The sequence below is a fragment of the Ictidomys tridecemlineatus genome, chromosome 3 (assembly GCF_052094955.1).
Source record: "Ictidomys tridecemlineatus isolate mIctTri1 chromosome 3, mIctTri1.hap1, whole genome shotgun sequence".
In the NCBI taxonomy this organism is placed as follows: Eukaryota; Metazoa; Chordata; class Mammalia; order Rodentia; family Sciuridae; genus Ictidomys; species Ictidomys tridecemlineatus.
In genome coordinates this window covers 213464936-213488157 of record NC_135479.1, presented here as the reverse complement: position 1 = coordinate 213488157, position 23222 = coordinate 213464936, and the positions used below count along the sequence as shown (strand labels likewise).

The 23222-nt window shown below is 56.1% G+C and overlaps 1 protein-coding gene across 2 annotated transcripts; it reads left to right on the top strand.

The window, feature by feature from the left end:
- Positions 1-434: 434 nt before the first annotated feature.
- Positions 435-23222, top strand: Tmprss3 (transmembrane serine protease 3). 2 transcript variants are annotated; one of them, XM_005323462.3, is made up of 13 exons: positions 435-810; positions 2003-2147; positions 7304-7414; positions 8213-8329; positions 8687-8810; positions 11236-11361; positions 12715-12758; positions 13244-13409; positions 14175-14344; positions 15819-15914; positions 18902-19044; positions 19678-19830; positions 21920-23222. In XM_005323462.3, exons 1-13 carry the CDS (start codon positions 793-795, stop codon positions 21935-21937), a joined length of 1431 nt encoding a protein of 476 aa, XP_005323519.2. In that variant the 5' UTR covers positions 435-792; the 3' UTR covers positions 21938-23222. The 2 variants fall into 2 exon arrangements, with proteins under 2 accessions (XP_005323519.2, XP_077900821.1); XM_078044695.1 differs by lacking the exon at positions 21920-23222 and having other exon boundaries at positions 19678-19929.

Here is a 23222-nt window from a genome sequence, read left to right as displayed (position 1 = left end):
TCTCCAGTGTGTCCTCTCCCTGGGCTCCTCAGGACTCACATTGTCCTGTCAGCTCCTTTCTAGAGCCGGTCCTGAGCCACCCTCTCCCCCTCCTCTTCTCTTCATCTAAGGCCACCGGCGAGGGCTCAGTGTCCTGCTGTCTGCTCTGCTCCAGACGCCTGGCTCCTGGTGGACGTGGCCAGTCTGTGTGAATGAACGTGGGAAGGCAGGACTCCCACCCTGCCGCTCCACCTGGACGGGCCTCCTCTCGCCCCTCCTCCCACACAGGGTGTCCTGTCCTCTGGAGCATCTGCATGCAGAAGCCTCTGGGGACGCAGTGTCCCTATGGATCAGAGCCCAGCATGGCCGCACAGAGCTTGCTGCAGTGAGCACGCTCAGCCTGTCTTTTGTCCACGAGGGGGGGGGCAGGACCCAACCAGGCTCAGTAGCCCGGAGGGATAGCATCCCCTCCAGGGGCTCCCTGACCCTCTCCTGGCTGCCCGAGCAGCTCTGGGCAGGGCTCCTGAGGCCTTTCCAGCAAGTGGTGCCCTGCAGAGCCCTCTTGTGCAAAGCCCCTCGAGCGGCTCCCTCACAGCGCCCCTCCCCCTCTGACCACACCAGCCAGGGCTACCTGATAGCCACGTCCAGGTTGGGTTACACAGGCACGGCAGCAGTGCCATTGGCCACGATGACCAAGGCGACAAGGCTGAGTGACCTGGTGAAAGCCTCCTCCGGCTGGACTCCCCCTTGGCCGGCTGTTCAGCACTGTGCCTGTTTTTATAATGAAAAAGGAAATTATTTCTGCTTTCAGTGATGGCGGCTCCAGAAATGGTGAGTGGGGGCCGGGGAGGGGCGGTGCTGCCCGGCGGAGGCTGCTGCAGGCGCCGCCCTCGGAGGGAGTTTTTCCATGAATTCTGACCCCTTTAGGAAGATAAACGGCCTCATCTGCCACAGGCTGATAATGGGCGGAAGCATCAGCAAGAAGCAAAGCCGGGCTCGGCCGAGCGCGAGCTGGTTAATTTTCTAAGATATTCCTCCAAGTCGCTCCCGCGATGCGGGGAAATGGCCGTGTTTGGCCCGCAACTCTGAGCGTGTGTCAGACCTGTGGAGCCAGGCTCGCTGAGCGTGGCCGGTGGCTCCCTTTGGAATTTCAGCGTCAGAACGGGCAGCGAGGAAGGAAGGGAGGGCAGACCAAAGGCCCCCGTTTGCAAGCCTGTGGGTTCTCCGGGCCTCAGCTCTGGGGCAGGGTCCTCGCCAGCCCACACCCGACACCGGGAGAGAGGCCTGCCATTTATCTACCTGCAGGGCTCTGCCGTTTCCTGGCTCCTGGGGTCCCTCCTGGAGTGGGGAGTGACTGAGATGGCCTGAGCCCTCCTGTCCTTGCCACGGAGTTCTCTTGGAGAAGAACAGGTGTGGCTGCCAGGTGTGACCCAGGCCAGAGCTCCTGGCTGCCTGGCTCTGTGGGGGGGCACTGGGCCCCGAGGCCCTGAATACTCCCATCCTTAACTAGGTCACCTCTGTGGGAGCCAGGAAAGGGCGTGATTGGGGACACCGCGCTGCTGCTAACACAGTGGCGGGCGCCCTTCCCTGGTGCTGGGTACCTTTGGGGACGGGACCTCATGTGAGTGTGGAAACCTGTTGTTTGTGGCAGGAGTGTCACAGGGCCCAGGGGTCTGCTCATGGGGGTGGGTGAAGACAGAACGACTTTGAAAGTAGTTTCTCAGCTGAGGCACGACACAGGACTACTAATGACCAAGGGGCGTCTCCCCCCAAGAGCCTTTCGATGGATGCCAAGCAGGTTAAACGGGCAACGGGAAAGCCACTGTCATACAGGGATCAAGTTTTTTTTGCTCTTTTTTTCAACTCTGTGGCAAAAATTAGCTTCTCTGTGGTTCAGAATAAACAACAACAACAAAAACCCAGATGTGGAATTGATCAGGATCAGGTTTGAAATGTGACAAAGATACTTGTGACAGTGGAGCTACGGGTGGGGAATGACTGTCTCTGTTCTCCTCGGCTGAAGGACGTGGAGGTGGAGGTGGAGCCAAGCCTCAGAGGCCCTGAGATAGTCACCATGGGGGAAAACGACCCACCGGCCACCGAGGCCCCCTTCTCCTTCCGCTCACTCTTTGGCCTTGATGATCTGAAAATAAGTCCTGTCGCGCCAGGTAGGTGGAACCAGGTGAGACCCTGCGGTGTCCACAGAAAGATGACGGCTATGGCCGAGAGTCCCTCCTTATGTCCGCATGCCCACAGCTGGCTGCCCGCCTTTCCCAGGGCTGCCGGGTCCCAGAGAGAAGGGGGACAAGGAGGGACTGTCTCCTTAGCTGCTTGCTGACTTGCTGCAGGCGGGTGCTACCTCTCTGGTGGGAGGCTTTTGGAGACGGGGCCTCCACAGCTGTCCTGGTCAATCCTGGAGGGGTCAGATCCTGGCCAGAAAACCTCTTGGGCCTCCAGGAAGTCCTGAGTGGCAGTGGCCCCCAGTCCTGCCAGAGAACTTCTGCCTCTGACTGCCTTCAGCCAGGACGGGGGAGTGAGTGTGGGTCAGGGCAAATGCCCAGCAGGTTTGAGTGTCTCCATTTGGTCCTGACGGAAGTCGGCCGACCCCTTTCTGTGTCACTGAAGTTTCTCTGCGTGTTCTCCCACGGGCTTTTGCCATTTCTCACTCCGGTTTCCCTCCGTCGGAGGCTCAGGCTGTCCCCAGGTGCCAACGTGACACATGGTGCTCTTCTCAGGTCTTAAGGCAGACTCTGTGTGGGTCTAGGATGACGTTTGGATGGAGTCCTGGGAGGAGCAGTGCTGGGCACCAGTTCCCCAGCTTTCTAGCACCTCTCTCCCTTTCAGCCCCGGGAGGCCAGCCTGCTGTGCCCCCTGCTGAGCGCACTGTGAGGCTGTGGCACTGCTAGCCGCCAGGGGCCCTTCCCAGAGAGGCTGGCCTTTCTCCCACTGACCATTTGCACCGCCTTACAGAGAGGCTTTTGGCTTTTCACTCTGTCCTGTCCCCGGGACATACAGGGTGGGGTGGGGCTGCTGCAGCTCCACGGCACCTTGGAGGCAGAGGAACTGCCGGTAAAGGGGGGCTGATGCAGTCTCCCCCTCGGTGTCTGTCTTGATCCCACACTGGGAGTCGATTCCTAAATCTAAACACACACCACAGCAGGTCACACTTGGGTTCCTGCAGACTCTTTTAATGGTGGACGTCTCAGTAGACATGAGTGGATTTGGAGCAGACTCCTTCTGGGGTGGGATGAGGGTAAAGAGAAACCCCTGCTGGCTCAAAGCCTTAGATGTGTCACCATGAAAGGAACTGGCCTCCCATGTTATGTTAAAACTGTTTCCATTATCAACATGTCATTCACCTACCCTCCACCCACCCATCCACCCAACCACCCACTCATCCTTTCACCCACCTACTCACCCACCCACTCATCCATCCATCCACCCACCCACTCATCCATCCATCCATCCACCCACTCATCCATCCATCCATCCACCCACTCATCCATCCATCCATCCACCCACTCATTCTTTTTTTTAGAATTTTAAAAAATTTGTTCTAATTAGTTATACATGACAGCAGAATGCATTTTGACACACTGTACACAAAGGAGCACATCTTCTCCGTCCTCTGGCTGTGCATGGTCAGAGTCACTCCAGTAGTGCACTCACACAGGTATGTAGGGTAACAATGTCTGACTCATTCTACGGTCCTTCCCATCCCCACTGCCACCCCTCCCCTCCTTCACCTCTGCACAAGCCAAAGTTCCTTCACTCTTCCCTACCCTCTCCCCCTGCCCCACTATGGGTCAGCATCTGCTTATCAGAGAAAACATTCAGCTTTTGGTTTTGGGGATTAGCTTATTTCACTTACCATGATGTTCTCTGCAAATTTCATTCTTCTTTAAGGCTGAGTAATATTTAATTTTGTATATAGCACATTTTCTTTATCCATTCATCTGTTGTAGGTCACCTGGGTTGGTTCCATAGTTTAGCTATTGTGAACTGAGCTGTTATAAACATTGATGTGGCTGAGTCACTGCAGTGTGCTCATTTTAAGTCCTTTGGGTGTGAACCAAGGAGTGAGATAGTTGGGTCAAATGGTGGTTTCATTCCAAGTTCTTTGAGGGCTCTCCATACTGCTTTCCATAGTGGTTGCACCAATTTTCAGTCCCACCAGCAGTGTATGGGTGTGCCTTTTCCCCACATCCTCACCAACACTTATTATTGCATGTATTCTTGATAATTGCCATTCTGACTGGAGTGAGATGGAATCTTAGAGTAGTTTTGATTTGCATTTCTCTAATTGCTAGAGATGTTGAGCATTTTTCATATATTTGTTGATTTATTATATATCATCTTCTGTTCCTTGGCCTATTTATTGATTGGGTTATCTGTTTTTTTTTTTTTGGTGTTAAGTTTTTTTGTTCTTTATATATTCTGGAGCTTAGTGCTCTATCTGAGCTGTATGTGGTAAAGATTTTCTCCCAATCTGTAGGTTCTCTCACTATCTTATGGTTTCCTTTGCTAAGGAGAAGCTTTTTAGCTTGAATCCATTCTATTTATTGATTCTTTTTTTTTTAAAGAAAGAGTGAGAGAGGAGAGAGAGAGAGAGAATTTTTAATATTTCTTTTTTAGTTCTCGGCAGACACAACATCTTTGTTGGTATGTGGTGCTGAGGATCGAACCCTGGCCGCACGCATGCCAGGCGAGCACGCTACCGCTTGAGCCACATCCCCAGGCCCTATTTATTTATTCTTGATTTTACTTCTTGTACCTTAGGAGTCTTGTTAAAGAAGTCAGGTCCTAAGCCGACATGGTGAAGATTTGGGCCTACTTTTTCTTCTGTTAGGCACAGGGTCTCTGTTCTAGTGCCTAAGTCTTTGATCCACTTTGAGTTGATTTTGTTTAGGGTGAGACATAGGGTTCAATTTCATTTTGCTACTCATGGATTTCCAGTTTTCCCAGCACCATTTTTGAAGAAGCTGTCTTATTTCCAATGTGTGTTTTTGGTGCCTTGGTCTACTATGAGATAACCATTTTTATGTGGGTTTGTCTCTGTCTTTTATTCTGTACCATTGGTCTGCGAGTATGTTTTGGTGTCAATACCATGCTGTTTTTGTTACTATTGCTCTGTAGTATAGTTCAGGTTGTGGGATTGTGATACCTCCTGCTTTATTTTTCTTGCTGAGAATTGCTTTGCCTATTCTGGGCCTCTTATTTTTCCAAATGAATTTCATGATTGCATTTTCTAGATGTATGAAGAATGTCATTGGGATTTTAATAGGGATTGCATGAAATCTATACACAGTTTTGGTAGGATGGCCATTTTAACTATATTAATTCTGCCTATCCGAGAGCATGGGAGATCTTCTTTAATTTCTTTCTTTAGTGTTCTGTCGTTTTCATTGTAGAGGTCTTTCACCTTCTTTGTTAGATTGATTCCCAAGTATATATATATTTTAAGGCTATTGTGAATGGGCCCATCCATCCATCCACCCATCCATCCATCCATCCATCCACACATCTAATGAGTATTTATCAAATGCTGCTGTTCAAGGCACTGGGGATACAGCCAAGAACAAGCTGCTCAGCCCATTCAGGCCAAAGACAAAGCACTTGCTCTTCATTTCTCGTCTCTGAGTGGGTGATGATCATCTGCCTTCTACTTCTCTGTGCCCTCTGACCCTTTCCTTCTGCTTCCTCTTTTCCCTCCCATTTTATTTATTTTTTACCATTTTTGTCTTTGAAATCTGCCTTCAGCTGCCTGAGGTGATACTGACCATTTTTAGTCACACTCTATTGCTGGGGGTGAAGCTGTGGTTCCGATGCAGGCAGGGAGGTCTGTCCAGGTCCCCCCCGGGCAAGTTCCCACTCCACGTCTCCAAGACCAGGAGAAGGGGCAGGTGCGAGACTCCCCCCACCCCGCCGGGCAGGGCGTGATCTTGCGCAGGCTCCCTTCCCTTTGGGGTTCCTTCCTTCCTCTTGTTAATGAACAGGACGTCAGCAGAGCTGTGACGTGATGTGTGTGAAATGACTGCTCTTCCTGATAGGAGCAGCGGCAGTGGAACTACTCTTGGTGCCCCGAGAGGCGGGCACTTCTGGGTATCTCGGTGCTCTTTACAGTTACTTTTCCTCCAAATCTGCTGGTTCCGTGGGCAGGACCTGTGGAGGCTCTGAAGTTTCACCCTCTCACGAGCTAACAGGTTGGCCTGCCACAGAGACAAGAGAGTCCTGTGTTGCAGACAGGGACACATGACTCAGCACAGCGGGTGGCTTGAGCATCCAGTCTGTGCCTGCTGCCCCGGTCACCGCCCTCAGCTCCAGAGTTGGGGCGCAGCCAGGTGTAGACTGCGCATGCGGGAGGTTTGCGTCACAGCCGGGGGACCTGTAGTTAAGGGCACCCTGTATGTATGTAACGGGCTGCAAGCTGAACTGTGTGAACTTTGCTCTGGAAAAAGACATTTAATTTATCAAACTGGGCAGTGCGCAAGCCGGTCCCTGCCCTGAGGGACTGCCGCCTCTGTTTCCCAAGGCCACCGGCTCCACACACACCCTTGGGGAGAGACCAAGAACAGAGGCTGTCGGTGTCTGTGCAAGAACATGGAGAAGTGTGTCCCTGTCCTGCCCTGGGGACTCTCTGGGAGTCTGCCTCAAGGACCCTGTCTAGGATTTACACATTGTCCTCTTCTACAGAGACACATCCTTGGGACCTGGGGCTCCTTCTCCCTCTGAACCAGTGTCCTGGGGCGATGGAACCCAAGGGTGACTTAAAATAGCCTGAATTCATTGTCTCCCTTCTGGGGGCCAACCCAGGACAGCAGCAGGGTGCCTCCTTGGGAACCTGTGGGGCACTCCCTGGCCCCTCCCAGCTTCTGGCCTTTTCCGGCCACCTCCTGCATTCCTTGACTTCCGGGTACATCACGCTGTCCTCTGCCCCAGCTGCTCCCTGTGTCCTCCTCTATGCGTGTCTGTCTCAGTGTCTGACTTGCCCATTCGTAGGACTTCAGTCACATTGGGTCAGGCCCACCCCCTGGGCAGCATCTTGAGTTGACTGCTACATAAAAACCCCAGTAAGGGGGCATTCAGAGGCCTGGGGGTGCAGAGGTCAACCTGTCCTTCTTGGACCACCATTTAACCCTCACTCCATCTTTCAGTCCAGGATGGACAGACTGGCTGGACTGGGACCGGGAGCACTGAACTTCTAGAGAATGTGGCCCTTTCTCTAATTAAGCCACCTTCTTGGGGGTGCGTTTGCACTGGGGGGATGAGTGGCTAAACTCTGAGATTTGTTGCTCGGGGGCTCTGTGCCCCGCTTGGTTTTCAGATGCAGACGCGGTGGCAGCCCAGATCCTGTCTCTGCTGCCCTTGAAGTTTGTTCCAATCATCGTCGTGGGGATCATTGCGTTGATCCTGGCGCTGGCCATTGGTCTGGGCAGTGAGTACCGTCCATTATTCAGCGGGCTCTCGGATGCTCCTTCTAGCACCTACACTTTCATGTGCTTCCTCACTCCAGGGTCTTGCTGCCCTCAGCCTGAGCTACTGGGGGCTGCTGTCCCTTTGGTTTGCTGACGGGGGGCTCTGTTTACCTGCATGAATGCAAAGCCTGTGGGGCTCGCAGGAGCTGTTGGCCACGCTTGGAGCTTTGTCACCAAGGAGCCGGCCAGGGAGGAGTGGCCCTGGGGGCGGGAGGGACAAAGGGGGCATTCAGGTGGCGCCAGGTACTTTCACAGAGAGGTGCGTGTGGCTTTTGAGAAAGTGGGTCGTTGGAGAAAGGGCATGTAGGAGGGAACAATTTCTCAGTTCTCCTTCCAATGACTGAATCACAGACCGGTTTACAATGCCACCTGCTCGGTCGTGTGGTCCACGGTCCATCCACTCCCGGCCCAGAGTTAAGAGGAAACCGGGAGGCCCAGCAGCTCTGTCGGGCTACCGGCTGAGCTGGCCTACTGCCATGTGGTTTTCTTTGACCTTGAACCCTCCAGAGTCTAAATTCATGTTTAGTTGTGCTTCCAAGGCCAGGCCACATAATAAGTCGAAGTGGGATGCAGCCCCTCCCTCTGGAATTCAGCACAAAAGCTGGTCTGGAAGAAACAGGCCACAGAGGAGGATGCAATTTCAAGACAGGTTTCATTATTAATGGGCTAGTCAGTGCCACGTGGCAGGTGGACAGTTGATAGTGCGGTGCACTGACAGAGCTGCTTGCTAACATTCCTGCCCTCTTCCCTTTCCTCAGTCCACTTCGACTGCTCTGGGAAGTACAGATGCCGCTCTTCCTTTAAGTGTATTGAACTGACAGCTCGATGTGACGGGGTCTCTGACTGCAGAGATGGGGAGGATGAATTTCGGTGTGGTAAGGTGCTGCCTGCTCACTGCAGGAACAGGAGGGGGTCGGCAGGACCAGCTCGGACCCTCCCACCCGAGGCCTTCCCTCGGTCATGGTCATGCCTGTCCTCAGCCGGGATTTAGCTGTCACTAGGCCCTGGAGATGATGGGAGACCAGGGAGGGCTGAGGAGCTGGGGAGGTTACAGGAGCAGAGAGACCAGGCCTCGGTGCAGACAGTAAGGCTGCCCCTGCTCTGTGGGGCAGCAGCTGTGGGTGAGCCTCAGGCCAGATGTGGAGGGGGAGGGCTGGAGCTGGCCTTAGAGCAGTCTCTGCCCAGGCTGCAGCCTGCATGGCCGCTCACAGACCTTCCTCCCCCACGGCCAGTCCGGGTGAGCGGTCAGAACGCGGTGCTGCAGGTGTTCACAGCTGCTGCGTGGAGGACCATGTGCTCCGACGACTGGAAAGGTCACTATGCGAACGTCGCCTGTGCCCAGCTGGGGTTCCCCAGGTAAGTTCAGGAGCGTGTCCACCCCAGGCCAGGCAGCGAGAGTGCAGGTCACCGCAGGTAGCTGAGCACCTTCTGCTTAGCTGTGAGCCAGCCCAAGTGACTCGCTGAAGTCGCCCAGGAAGCCGCGTGGGGGGTCCTCAGGGTCAGGCCAGGACCCCGGATGCCTGCAACGAGTGCTTTGGAGTTGAAAAATGATGGCTCTGGCTCCCCACTCCACAGCCAGGGGCAGAGGTGGACACGGCCCCCTTGCTCCTGGTGGCCACCTCCATGTCTGCGTCTTCTTCCCAAGAACCCTGCAGCACTCATCTCTTAAAAAGCCAGAGGTGCGAAGACAGGGGTTGAGACACTGTTTAGCCACAGGCAGAAGAAAGACGGGCAGCGGATCCTCTGCTTCGTGGTCAGCTTGCGTCTGGGGCTGGGGCGCTGGGGCACACCTCGGCCCGACACGGCCGCCCTCCCTGTGACTCCTCACGGCTGCTGCCCCTCCCTGGTGCCCTGGCCTCGCCTCACTGCCCTCCACTCGGGTTCCCCGTGTGCAGGGGCAGCTCCTGGGTTCCCGCTCCTCTTAGGGACTGGGCAGGGTCGGCTCTGGTCAGCGTGGGCTGCAGCCCTGTTTGCACCTCAGGAAACCGGGGCCTCCAAGCCTCGCAGCTCTGACCTTCCACAGAGTCCTGGTTTCACACCCCGTGTGTCCCGAGCACTGGTACAGTCGCTCCCACAGCTGCCTTGGAGAGCTACGTGGGCTCCAAGCGCAGAGACCCGCGGGGACAAGTTCACACCCCACACACGCGCGCGTGCACACACACACGCACACACGCACACGCACACACACACATGCACACACACACGCACATATGCACACGCGCACACACATGCACACGCACACACGCACACACACACATGCACACAGAGACACACACACGCACACACGCACACACACACGCACACACAGACACACACGCACACGCACACACACGCACACACGCACACGCACACACACACATGCACACACAGACACACACACATGCTCCCACGTGCAGCACTGGAGAGCTTCCTGGGGTGGTTTCTGCTCCTGCTCCTGCCTCTTCCTGCTTTAGCACCCCCTCTCTGCTTCCTCCCCCTGGACTGTCCCCCACCCCCAAGAAGCCCGGCCCCCTCCCTGCCCTGCAGCCCTGATCACGCCTGTGTCTCCCACCCCACGCTTCCTGCTCTCTGTCCTGCCCATCTGTCGCCTCCATTGCTCAGACCCACTTTGCATCCTCGCTTCTTCCTATTTCTCTTTGAAAACCTTTCTTTGAGCCTCGGCTCTACCACATCCTATGGCAGATGTTTGTGATAAACAGAAGACATAAACAGACCCGTCAGACAGAGAGCTCAGGTTCCATCGCCCATGCCTGGTTTCCCAGGCCTGGAGGGGGCTGGCACCAGGCAGCCTGCTGTGACTCTCATGCTGTGGCTGCTGCTTTGAGCCATTGTGGGCCCCAGTTGTGGCACCTGGAGGCCCTCTGCAGGTCACAGGTCCCCGCCCATCAAGCTGCCTGTGCACTCAGGCTCTCTTGGGACCAGCCACAGCATGCTCCTTGGTGCCAGGGCCTTCTGCCCTTGCCGTGGTCTGAGCACTCCTGGGAGGGCTGCCAAGGTCACCGACGCAGGCTCCAGGACGTGTTCCCCAGATCAGGCTTGACTTGCCCTCCTGACATGTCACTCCCTGCTCTGTGTGACATCCTGCCGGCTGAGCTGCTGTGCACAGAGTGCAGAGTGAGCAGCCCCCTGCCCCATACCTGGCTCATTCCCTAGACCAACTTTCCTCTGGGACTCTTCAGATGCTTGAACTCTCTTCTCTTCCCTTCTCTCCCCCCACCTCCTTTACTTCTACCCTCCATCCCCTCTCTCTCCCCCTCCCCCCTCCCTCCCTCCCTCCCTCCTGCAGTGCTGGGCCTTGTGCACTAGGCAGCTGCTCTGCCCTGAGGCCCTCAGCCTGACTTCTCTGTCTCACCCCTTTCCTGTCCCTGCCAGGACATCTGCTTCCTGATGCCTCTCCCATTTTCCTGGTCCTGGGGCCCCTGAGTCCCTGCTCTCCCTCTCTGCAGGGAACCCAGCCAGCTCTGAGCAGACAGCTCCATGTTGGTCCCCTGGCCAGGCCACACCTGGCTCTGCCCCCGCCACCCGGGACTGGCCAAGCACAGGCCATTTCAGACAGAGGTGGGACCACACGGTGTGTCAGGAAGCCGTCCTTCCTCTGGTGGCTGAACCAGGGTCGGAGGGCAGGGCCTGGGCCAGGTCTGCGGGGCCTTCTAAGGTGTGTGCAGTTATTTTACCAGCAAAAGGAAGTTTCCGACAGTGTGGGGTGGACACAACGAAGCTGGTGGATGGAAGGATTCAGCCCCTGTAACCTGCTGAGTCTGTGCCTCTGATGTGCTCGCAGCTACGTGAGCTCAGACAGCCTCTGGGTGGACACTCTGGAGGAGCAGTTCCGGGGGCACTTTGTGTCCATCAATCACCTCTTGCCAGATGACAAGGTGACCATGCTACACCACTCGGTGTACGTGAGGTAGGTGGCCCACGCTGGTGCTGAGTCTTCGTCTGGCTTTGTGAAGCTGGGCTCAGCTCCAGGAGCGAGTCTGCAGGGTGGCCACGGTGGTCAGGCTGGGCAGGTGCGGCAGCGGGGTGTAGGAGCCAGTACGGCCCAACAGAAAAAGGAAGGAAATGCAGTCGGGGAGTGACCTGTGTGACCGAGGCAGTGCTGTGCCTGTCACCAGCAGGGACTCCAGCTGTTTGGGAAATGGAAACAGGAAGAAAGGTAGGAAATAAGAAATCAAAAAGCAACTTGCTTACGAAGTCCCTCAACACCCTCACCTACTTTGCATGCTTCCCCACGGGGAAGGAGAACCAGGTGCCCTTGGCAACAAGTGCTCACCTGCAGGTGAGGGGGTTGCCTGCTGTCCCAGGTTGGACGGTGAGGGGAAGCCGCAGCGGGGTGTTCTGATCCACCCTCTCCTCCTGACACCTGGGACCACCCCCTGGGCTGCATGTCCTCTGTCTGAAAACAGGCCTCTCGCCTGTCCACCCTGGGGTGAGCAGCACCTAGGGCCTCCCTCACGTCCCATGTCCTCAGCCTTGTGACGCTAGCTTCTCTTGTATGGTGAGGCTGGGGCTCTAAAGGCAGAAAAGTTCCCAAGGTCTCGGGCTCCCCTTTCCCCTCATTATTGACAAAGCAGGTTCCTGGTCCCCACCAGTGTGGGGCCTGTGGGCCTGATTTCTTCCAGAGCTTCTCACTGCTCCAGAGCCCTGTCTAAGGTGTGTGACCCAGGCTGAAAGAGTCCTGGATGGCCAGGAGTGCTGTCCCTGGGGGCCCTCTGTGTCCCCAGGGGCCAGGGTGTGGAAAACACTGGGGGTATAGACCCACAATGACACCAGGCATGTGCAGATGGTCTGTGTGTCCTCAGAGCCACGCGAGGCTTGGACACAGTAGCGTGGGGACCACTTCACGATGCTCCAGGGTCAGAGGAGGTGTGCAGTCTGGCTCCCTGGTTTGCTTTTTCTTTAAAACATACACCACAATTGTAATTCAAGAGTAAGGCAAATTAGAGTTGATTTTTCTTTCTTTCATTTTGGAGACTGAACGCAGGGGCACCTAAACACTGAGCCATATTCCCAGGCCTATTTATTTTTTATTTTGAGACAGAACTTCACTGAATTGCTTTGGGCCTTGCTAAGTTGCTGAGGCTGGCCTTGAACTTGTGATCCTCCTGCCTCAGCCTCTCGAGTTGCTGGAATTACAGTGTGGGCCACCGCACATGGTCTGGTTTTCTTTTACATCAAGACTAAGTTAAAAAAATAATAAAAGATGTCCATTTCATATGCCTCACATATATCTCAAAGCCTGCCATTTTTTCCACTTCAGGGAGGGCTGTGCCTCGGGTCACGCAGTTACCTTGAAATGCACAGGTAAGAGCTTCAGATGGCAGAGGACCAAACAGGAGTCAGGGCTCGCAATGTCCCATCCTCCTCCTTTCCCTCCCATGATTGCTCTGAAGCCCTCCTTCCCAGGTGCCAGGTGGGAACTCTGTCCCTCCATCCTGGAGGAGGGGCCAGGGCCAGGCTCACCTGTCAAGTGTGGAGACAGTCCCAGGTGACTTCTTAGCAGTGGGCAGGCCTAGGTCCCTGTGCACATCCTGAGAGCCTGGCTCACTGCCGCTCCCCCCTTGAGCACACAAGGGCTGCCTAGGCCCAGGGGAGCTGCCGCTGGCTCCCGGCAGAAGGCAGAGTTCCCCTGGCTGGGGTCTGACACGGTCCTCCTCACAGTGCGCATCTGGGGACCTCTGTGAGCTCTAGGTGGTGGCAACAATGTGGGGGGGAGCAAGTCTGGGGGGCGACTCCGTTTGCCCCAGAAAAGCCTGTGGATCTCCCCAGCCCGCTCTCTCCCTCCACAGTCTGTGGCCTGAGAACAGGATACAGCCCACGCATCGTGGGTGGAAACGTGTCCTCGCTGGCACAGTGGCCCTGGCAGGTCAGCCTTCAGTTCCAGGGGTACCACTTGTGTGGGGGCTCCATCATCACCCCCCTGTGGATCGTCACTGCGGCACACTGTGTCTACGAGTGAGTGGCCTGGCCTCCTGGTCTTCCCTGACCTCTGTCCTTGTCCTGGGTCAGGTGGGGTGGGCTGAGCTGGGTGGTGAGCAGACAGACCCAGTCACCACGAAGCCTTGTCCAGGTGGAGGGTTCCTGTCCTCCCCACCAAGGACCCACCATCACTGACTGGGAGGGACTGGCGACTCAGGCTCATTTGAAGAGTTGCAGACCTGCAGCTCATGCAGGAAAGGAAGAAAGAGGGGGAAGCCCAGCAGGAGGAGAGCCCCTGAACAAAGGCCCTAGAGCTTCACGTAGCTAATTCCATCCACAGACAGTGTTCTAACTGCCACGCGAGACAGTGCAGCACGGGGTGGGGACAGGGTGCAGGACACCGAGTGCCCCAGAGCAGTTTCTCTCAGGAGTCTAGAGGGCAAGAAAACCACAGAAAAGATTTCCCAACGCAATGACTAATCTCCTGCTATTTTTACCTCCTGCTTCGGTTGCTGTGGGATGATAGGTCCCTTGCAGTAAGCAAAGCCGAGACTAGTTCTCAAATGCAGAGAAGTCCTCAGTGGTGCAGAGTGAGGCCCATCTAGGATATACCCAGGCTTCGGGCCTGATTTCTGCAGGGCATAAGAGTGTGGTCAGATGCCAGGCACAAATGAGCAGGGTGCTAGACCATCTCTTGCTTGACGACATCTCCCACATCCCCTGGGCCCTCAGGACGCTGAGATCAATGGGTGGCATGATTGGGTTTTTCCTGTGCTTCTTCTCTGGGTCTGTTCATTTCAGCCTATACCTCCCCAAGTCATGGACCATCCAAGTGGGTCTAGTTTCTCTGCTGGACAGTCCAGAGCCCTCCCATTTGGTGGAAAAGATCATCTACCACAGCAAGTACAAGCCAAAGAGGCTGGGCCACGACATTGCTCTGATGAAGCTGGCGGGGCCTCTCGCCTTCAGTGGTGCGTCTGGGTTTCTCTGTCATTCCATTGCTCTTCATTTGTTTCGAGAGAATTTGTGATTGCTTGTTGAATCACTTTTATGAAAGCTGCCTAATCTTTATCAGACCATTCCAGTGTCTGAATTATGTGTGTGTTTGCATGACTTGGTTGTCTTTTCACAGTTCCTGTCATAAATAATGTTCACTTATTTCCTGGACAATATGGCCATTATGTTAGGAGACTACACAAATTTTCAATTTTAGCAGACTGTCGCTTCTTTTAGATTTCGTCTGCAGCCTGGCAGTGTTTCCCATGCTGATTTAATTTCAGCGACTTCCTGGTGCTAGTCTAATCTCTGTGGACTGTTTGGTGCCATCTGGTGGCAGAAAGCTTCTTCAGGTCAGGGCAACCGATGCCTCTAGGTGGCGGAAGGGAGTCACCTTCTGCAGGGACAGAGCATGCTTGCCTGTCCAGGAGCTTGCTGTGTGAGGTCCTCTGCCTGGAGCCTCTAGGAGAAGAACAGGATCCCAGTCTCTAAGAGGCACAGCTGCCCGGTGGGTGTGGCAGAACCTGCCACCTCCTTACCAGCGGCAAGGTACCAGGCATCTCAGCTCCTTGGAAATTCTCAAGAGTTCTCATCCTACCAGTTACGGAGCTCTGCAGGCTCCAAAAGGCCCTATTGCTTTGAGCCAAGTCCAGCCTCTGGGACGTTTTGAAAATGATGGAAAGGACACACCTGATAGATCTCTCAAGGGTGTTGGGTCAGAGCCTCCCCAGGAAATCCCCCTGCCAAGGCCATGGGTGCTCGGAGGGCGGGTGGGCTCCCCTCTCTGAAACAGGAGCTGCACAGAGCAGCCGAGTCTTCCCTCAGTGGCATCTGTGTGCCCCTCTTGAGCCTATGGGACACGGGGAAGGAAATGTTTCCAGAGTCAAAGGGAATTGTTTGCTACACACCGAGACACATCTCCTCATTGCTTTTTAGCCTTTCCATTATTGTCCCACCCAGAGAAGCACATCTTGGGATACACATGCAAGCCCTGGGCACTTGGGCACTGTTCCTATGGGTGGCACAGCCTCACGTGCAGGCAAGCTTGCTGCCACGAGACACATCAGGAGCGGCAGGAATGCCCACGATGTGGTGCTCCCTAAGCAAAGTACCTACCAGAGCTCTGACCAGGGGGGCCCAACTCCACCTGTTGCCTGTTTGGGGAAATAAAACCGGCCTGGAGCATGGCCCCACTGCTGACCAGCACCAGTGGCTACTTCCATGCTCCAGAGGCAGAGCGGCGCGGTAGCGGCAGACACTGCTCAGCCCTCGGAGCCTGAATGACTTACTGTTCACAGCAAAGCCCTGCTGCCCCTCTAGGCCCACATGCTCGCCACTGTCCAGTTTGGGAGCTCTGGGTGGAGGGTGGGGTGGGCCCCCTACTCTGGGCTAGTTGTTTCCTCTGACCGGTGCTTCACTGACCTGAGCCATTTCCCCCTCTTCAAACAGAGATGATCCAACCAGTTTGTCTGCCCAACTCTGAGGAGAACTTTCCTGATGGAAAAGTGTGCTGGACGTCCGGATGGGGGGCCACGGAGGACGGAGGTCAGTGGTCTGGAATCAGATTCTGAGCTGAGGAGCTCAGAACTTTGGGACTGGGAAGGGGCTCCTCCAGGGTCCCCATGTGATGTCCCTGTGGGGTGCAGAGAGCTCCCAGCCGCGAGTACATGCACTCCCCCTGCGGCGTGGTGAGGGTCACGAGACATGGTGCCACCTGTCTGAGGACTACACGAGGTGCTGAGGTTCTCAGGGGAGAAATGAGACTCCAGGGAGAACATCATCAGGGCCCCCGCCTGCCCCTCCGCCTCCCACCCATTAACTAACATGTGGAGCCGGCCTGGAAGAGACTCTGAGCAGTTAGAGATGGGTATCAGGTGGAGAAGTTGTGCCTGTGGGACTTTGGAAAGGTGTGATATTTCATCTTACAAAGGTCAAGTAGAAAGAGCCACCTGATGGGATCTCATTGCCCTGATAACAGCAGAAGTAGCCATGCAGACAATGCAAGCAGCAGATGAATAAACCCAGCCTCTGTCTTCAGAAGAGTGGGGTGCCCGTGTGGTCACGGCAGGGTCTCCATCAACTGCTCCTTGTTAGGAGGAGTGGTGTTGGTTTCCCGTGGTTGCTGTGGCAAATGGCTGCAATCCACTGGCTTAAAACTGCAGAAACGGAACTTCCCACATTTCTGGAGGCCAGAAGTCGGAGGTCAGGTGTGGGCAGGCCTGCTTCCTCCCCAGGCTCTGCAGGGAAATTTGCTCCAGGCGTCTCCTGAGGGTCTGGTGGCACCCACCGCCCTCTGTGCTCCTTGGCTTATGGATGTGTCACTCCAGGTTCAGTCTCCATCTCCACGAGGTGTTCCCGTGTTGCTGTGCCTCAGATCTCCTTCTCCTTTGTCCTGTAAGGACTCCAGTCACTAGGTCTGGGGCCTGCCTGAGTGCAGGATGATCTCGCCTTGAGATTCTTCCCTTCATTACATTTGCAACCACTGAGTTCCAAATAGCATTGGATTTCATGGTTGCATGTAGTATGTTGGGGTGGCCCAATTCAACCAAGGGCAGCAAGCTCCTTGTTCTCCGTTAGACAGCTGTGAGCTGAGTCGCCCTCTGGAAGGCACGCGGGAGCCTACCAGGTCCATGGTGTCCCTGGGTCTTGCTTACCCGGCATTCCCAGCAGCACCCCCAGTGGTGTCCATCCTGGCTCAAGGTCCTTACAGTGCTCACTGGTTTCAAGCCCACCCACCCACTCAGTCAAACCGTCTGCCAACATGGTCCGCACAGGGGCTCCCAGCTCCATCAGAACCAGCCTCTGCTTTGTGGAGCCGAGCAGGGAAAGCAAACCATGCCCACTCTCTCCTGGGAGCGCTCACTCAAGACCACCCAGCCCACCAGAAGGATTGAATCACAGGGGACTGGGAAGAGGAGGGGCTGCAGGAGATCCCCCTTCTCCCTGGTGCATCTGCTCAGTTTCCCACCAAGCCCGCCTCTCCCTCTCCCTGCCAGGCCCTGTCCCAGGGGCTTGCCCCCACCGCCTGTGTGCAGGAAGCTCCTCCCACACCAGAGCTCTGTGCAGGGAGCTCCTCCTGCACCCAGAGTGGTGTGCACGGAGCTCTGTGTGTCTGCCTGCTCCTTCAAGCAGCCCCAAGGGGTGCTATCACTGTGCTCATGTGTGGGTGAGGACACAGGCAGAAGGGAGGGCACCCCTTGCCCAGGTTCTCACAACCAGCTGGCCCAAGGCCTGGGGTCCACCTTCAGCCTCCCACCCTGCCCTTCACCAGGGCCATCTTCAAGAATTAGGAGTACCCGGAGAAGAGTACTTGACCCCATGGAATCTCTGTGGGGTGGGTGGAGATGGCTACTCAGCCGGACAGCAGCACTGGGCAGTCCCACTGAGGGTGAGATGTGGGGAGGACCTTGCCCGACAGAAAACGCAGGTGACGCTCACTTGTGCACTTACGATGTGGACTTTTATTGGCGTGTATAATTACACACATGGTGGGATTTCTTGTTTCATATTTGTACATGAACATAACATAGCCATGTAATTTGGCCAATTAAAATGTGGGTTTTGAGGAGCACAGACCCACACACCCCTGCTTGTCTGCCAGGGGTGGAGAGGAAGGACCCTCTTGCCTCAGGACTCCACAGTGAAAAGGCAAGTTCTCGTGGAGGGGTCCACCCCTGTCAGTGGTCAGGCAGACGCCCCTTAGGGTATTGGTCTTCCGTGGCTGCTGCAGAAAACGACCCCCAACTTAGTGGCTTAAAATGAGAAACTTATCACCTTACAATTATGGAGGTCGGGAGCCCAGAGTTGGCCTCAGTGGGCTGAAGAGTGTTGGTGGCTGGCGCCCTCTGGAGGCTCGGGGACAATCTGCTCCTCCTTCTCCTCCTGGGCTCTGCCCTTGCTCCAGGGCCAGGAGCTCAGTGCTCTCCAGCCTCTCCCTGGTCCGGACCTCTGCTTCCATCCCACACCTCCTCTGAGTCTGATAAGCCCTGTGACTTCACTGAGTTCACCCACATAATCCAGATGGGGTCATGGTGCACCTGGGTCACACCTGCCAGGTCCCTTTTGTCAGCTGTGGTGACTAGTCACAGGCTCCAGGGACTGAGATGGGCATGTTCTTGGAGGGCATTTTTCTGCTGACCACTGCAGGGCTCTGCCCAGATGCTGTAGGTGACCTTCATGAATCTCAGTTTCCTTCCTGGAACCTGGACTGGCTGGTGTGTCGGGAGCCTGGCCCACGACAGGCCCTGGGGTGGGGGGACCCTGGCTCAGTTGCCCCGTGTCCTCCTTCACTCCAGGCTCCTTAGGGAAATGAGTGACCTTGCCTTGCCGCCCACTCAGGAGGGGGTGAGGCTCTAGGCATGGGATGTCCACAGCAGGTGAGTCTGCTGGCCACCCACAGGCCCTGGCCATGACCACCGTTGCAGCTGGGCAGCCTGCCCCTCGTGCCTCACCACCCAAGTCCCCAGCACACACCCTCTGCATCTGAGCTGGGCCTCCTCCTCCCTGGACATTCCCTTCTTGCTTTGGAGCAGGTGACGCGTCCCCTGTCCTGAACCATGCAGCTGTCCCCTTGATTTCCAACAAGCTCTGTAACCACAGGGATGTCTACGGAGGCATCATCTCCCCTTCCATGCTCTGTGCTGGCTACCTGAAAGGTGGTGTAGACAGCTGCCAGGTAAGGGCTCCTGGCGGCCCTGGGGTCGGGGCAGCGGGCAAGGGTCCAGGAGTGACCCAGCACGTGAAACAGGCCACCACCAGCCCTGTGATTGAACGAAAAGCAAATTTACACAGCGTGGGGAAGAAATTTGCTTAAGATATTTGCCTTTCCTGGCGGCAGGGGCTGGTGTTTACCCAGTGCTCTGGGTCTGCAAGGCCGCTGGACTGGGGAGGGCCTTTCCCTCCTTCCCCCAGCCCAGTTCTGAGTGTGTGAGGGGCTAATAGAGAGGGAGGCAGGTGGGAGCCAGTGAACTCGGGTCCCCAAAAGACACAGTGGGCAGGACTCTGATCCTGCCTGGTGGACGACAGGACGCTGAGGGTCTGTCCCAGGCAGACTTCCTTGGCCACCCTTGACCCTCATGGGCTCAGTATCTGAGACCTGGCGGGAGACACAGCGGGAGGGAACCTGCCCCAGTGGGGCCTTGGGTCCACGCTCTTGGAACGCCAGCGTGTGTTCTAGAAGGGCTGCTGGGGAACACAGAGCCGTCCTCCTGTGGAGCCTGTGAGGCTGTAAGGGGGGAGTCCTGTGCCGTGGCCAGGGCACCCGTGACTGTGCCGTCCCCTTGACTTTCGCCTCCTTCCTGCCATCCAGGGAGACAGTGGGGGGCCCCTGGTGTGCCAAGAGCGCAGGCTGTGGAAGCTGGTGGGTGCCACGAGCTTCGGCATTGGCTGTGCCGAAGTGAACAAGCCCGGGGTTTACACCCGCATCACCTCCTTCCTGGACTGGATTCACGAGCAGATGGAGGTGGGTGCCGGCTCCGGCAGCTCGCACGGGTTCCCCCGTGGCCCAGCTGTGCTGCAGAGAGCCAGAGGAGCCAGTGGCTACTGACTCAGCGAGCGGAGATTTGGTGGCTTCAGGGCATCAGTCCTCTAGCATGGCTGATCCTTGGGTGACGCCACTTGTAGGTGTGGTCCTGGCACACTGAGGAGGGACCCCAACTGGGACGAGAAGAATGGAACTGCTTTACCCAGCAGGGCAAAGGGCAGTCCCAAAGGAGGGGTGGGGCCAAGTCAGGTGTACCATGTGCACCCACAGAGGTTGGGTGGTGGGGTGACCATGGACACCATGGAACTGGCCACAGAGGGCCTTGGATGCTCCCTACAGGACTGCCCCTTGCTGGGAGCTAGGATGGAATGGAGGTCTCCAGTGTGCAGGGCCCAGGCTGTGCTTCTTGGGGGGTCTGCCTGGGAGAGAAGTGGGAAGGGCCGGCAGGGGAGCCCTGGTCAGTAAGTGGCTCGTCAGGCCCTGGGCAGGCAGGCAGAGCCCTGAGTCTCCAGGCCGCTGACACTTGCTGGACACCAGGAGATGGGAATTTCCAGTGAGCACAGGCCCCGCTGTGATGGTAGAAGGTGGGGGTGACCCCAGCCCTCCAGAGCAGGCCGGGAGGCAGGGAGGTGAGGCCAAGCTGTGGCCTCCAGGGCACTTGGCAAATATTTGCTGACTTGGCCTCAGACTGAGTCTCATATTACTCTTTGGATCAGTTTTGAAGACCTTTCCCTGACTCCTAATTCAGGTTAAATTTCTATAGCAAAGAACGAACCATTTTAAAGTGAACAGTACCATGTATTTCTGACATTGACGATGTCATGTGTCCTCTAGGTCACACAGCATTGTCATCGTCCCCAAGTGAACCTGGTCCCCTTTTAACAGCCCTCCCCACTTCTCCAGCCAAGTACCCACCACTCTGCTTCCCATCCCTGTGGGTCAAAGACCATTTCAAAATGCTCTTCGCATTTGAAATAATCGAGGAAGAGAGGACACCAAACGCCTGGTGTGCCTCAGGCGTGGACCCCTGGTTTTTCCTCTTGATTTTTTTTTCTGCTTCGAATGAGAAGATGCCTGGTTCCCAGGGCTCAAGGGGAGGCCCACGACTGGTTCTGGTCCCAGCACCTCTGCTCTGTGGCAAGGGCCTGTGAGCAGCTTGCCGTCTCCCCGCAGGGCATGCGAGGCCTTCGGAGCCTTGTCCCGGGTGGCAGATACTACCACCCTCCTTGCATGACGGGGAGGAAACCTGCTCAGGGCTTCCGAATTATAAAGGGGGCGAGAATGAGTCTAAGCAGATCCCAGACCGTCACCCAGTGTGGCTCTGCACAGTGGAGCCACCAGATCTCCAACTTGGGATGCGGAAGACCCTCCCTGGCTGCTGTTGCCACAGGACCTCCTCCAGACAGGCTGCCTGGGGGTCTGGGCGTGAGGACCTGGTGATCTGTGTGCACAGGGTGTTCGGGGCCCTCTGAGAAATGCCGGTCCCTGTGCTTTGGCTCCCTGAAAGGCTTTAGAATAAGTTCTTGCCACTCTCAGGAAGCAGCCTGCTCTCCGAGGAGTGGCTGGCAGGTGCCTTTGACGCTCTCTGTGGGGCATCTTAGTCACCTGCCACCTCTGACCACGGAGTCTGCAGGAGATGTCCCTGGTTGTGGACCTGATTTGGGGTCACTCCTCTGACATCCTGGAGGGACTTAGAAGTGGCTTCCTCTCCTCTGCGTGGTCTCGGAGGTGTTCGCTGTCCGGCTTGAGCTCGTCATGGGCCCTTCCAGCACTGGCCTGGTTTGGCAAACTGTCCTTTCAGTCACAGGGTCGCTGTCACACTATCTTCTGTAGCCTGCTGGGTCACAAAGCCAACTGTTCTGACTCCTCCAGCATGGAACCCCATGCTAAGTCCTAGGTTCCAGGGGAGGGCATGGGCTTCTCTGGGCGGTGAGGAGAAGCGGGCAGCCTTGCTGGGCATCGGGTTTCACACACAGCCGCAGCCTGCTCCCTTGAGGCCAGGCTTGTCCTCACTGGTCATGGAGACACTCATCAATGACGATGCTGACCCTCTGTTTTTCTCTCCTAGAGGGACCTGCAGACTTGAAGACTGGGGGACATGCTCCACCAGCGCTCTCGAGGGAGACGGCTCCATCCTTCCCTGGACTCCTGTGTGGGTACATTGGACTGAGTGGGTGCCTCCAGGGTTCTGCTCAAGGCATGAGTAGCAGAGCCCCAGGGAGGTGCCTCCTGGCACTCTTCCAGTGCCGCGGCCCGGGGCTCTGGGCTGAAGTGAACCTGGAGCTCCTTATTGCCTCCCACCAGGCACAGAAGCAGGCTGTCCCCAGGCGCAGCCTTTCCCACCAGCCCAGGGCTCTTCTGTGCAGGGTCGTGCAGAGCACCATGGCCATGTGGCCACACACGGGGACCCAGGGCCCTGGAAGCCATCCCTGTAGATGCAGCTCTTCCCATGTGTCCCTCTAGAGACCAGAACCGTGTCCTCACAGACCGGTGCTTGGCTCCTCATTGGCCTCTGGCTTCCTGAGAACCCTGCATCTCGCTCTTGGCTGAGTGCCGACGACACGTGTAGCTGGAAGTCCTGAGACCGCAGCCTCTTCTTTGATCTCTTCTATGCCTGTTGTGCAGTTTGCGTTTTCTGTTGGAGCAGGTTTCTTAGCAGGTTCCTGTTGCCTCATATTACAGTACAAGACTCACAAAGTCAGAAGAGATGAAGTCCTGGGCAGAACGGGGCCACCAGCTCCCACCCAGGGCCACTAAAAACAAGAAGAGTAGATGGCCGCAGGTCAACTCCATGGAGTCTGTTCATCTTCCGCACACCTACCCCTCCCAGCTGACCCCCCTGCCCTGAGTCCCATGTCACATAGTAACAGAGGAGGGTCACTCGGTGAGTCTCACTGGCCACTGGTGCTTGTCACAAATTAAGTCATCAGAATCTGAATCAGTCGCTTTGCATGTGGCAGTGGTGAACGAGGTCAGTGAGTTTAAAAGAGAGCAGGATGTGATCAGGTGCCCGGGGAGGAGCGGCTCCAGGAAACTAGTGCGCGCGTCTGTGTGTGTGTGTGTGCACGCGTGTGCACACACGTGTGTATTGAGGACAGATGAAGTACAAGAGCTAGGGCAAACTGGCTGGCAGTGGCTGAATTTGGATCTCCCCACCACACCAGAGCCATGGACAGATTTCCACCCAGTCCAGCCCTTGTGCTCGGGGAACACTGCGAGACCCTCATGGATGCCTGAGGCGGGGGTAGTTCTGAACTCTCTCCATATCATGTTTTCCCTATATATACACACACATCTCTGGTAAAGTTTAAACTAGTCAGAGGAAAAGATTAAAAGTAATAACTAATGATAAAATAGAGCAATTCTGAGAA

Coding starts and splice junctions, on each gene's coding strand:
- Tmprss3 (XM_078044695.1), top strand. Junction 7,415..8,212: donor GCTGGCCATTGGTCTGGGCA/GTGAGTACCGTC, acceptor CCCTTTCCTCAG/TCCACTTCGACTGCTCTGGG. Junction 12,759..13,243: donor AGTTACCTTGAAATGCACAG/GTAAGAGCTTCA, acceptor CTCCCTCCACAG/TCTGTGGCCTGAGAACAGGA.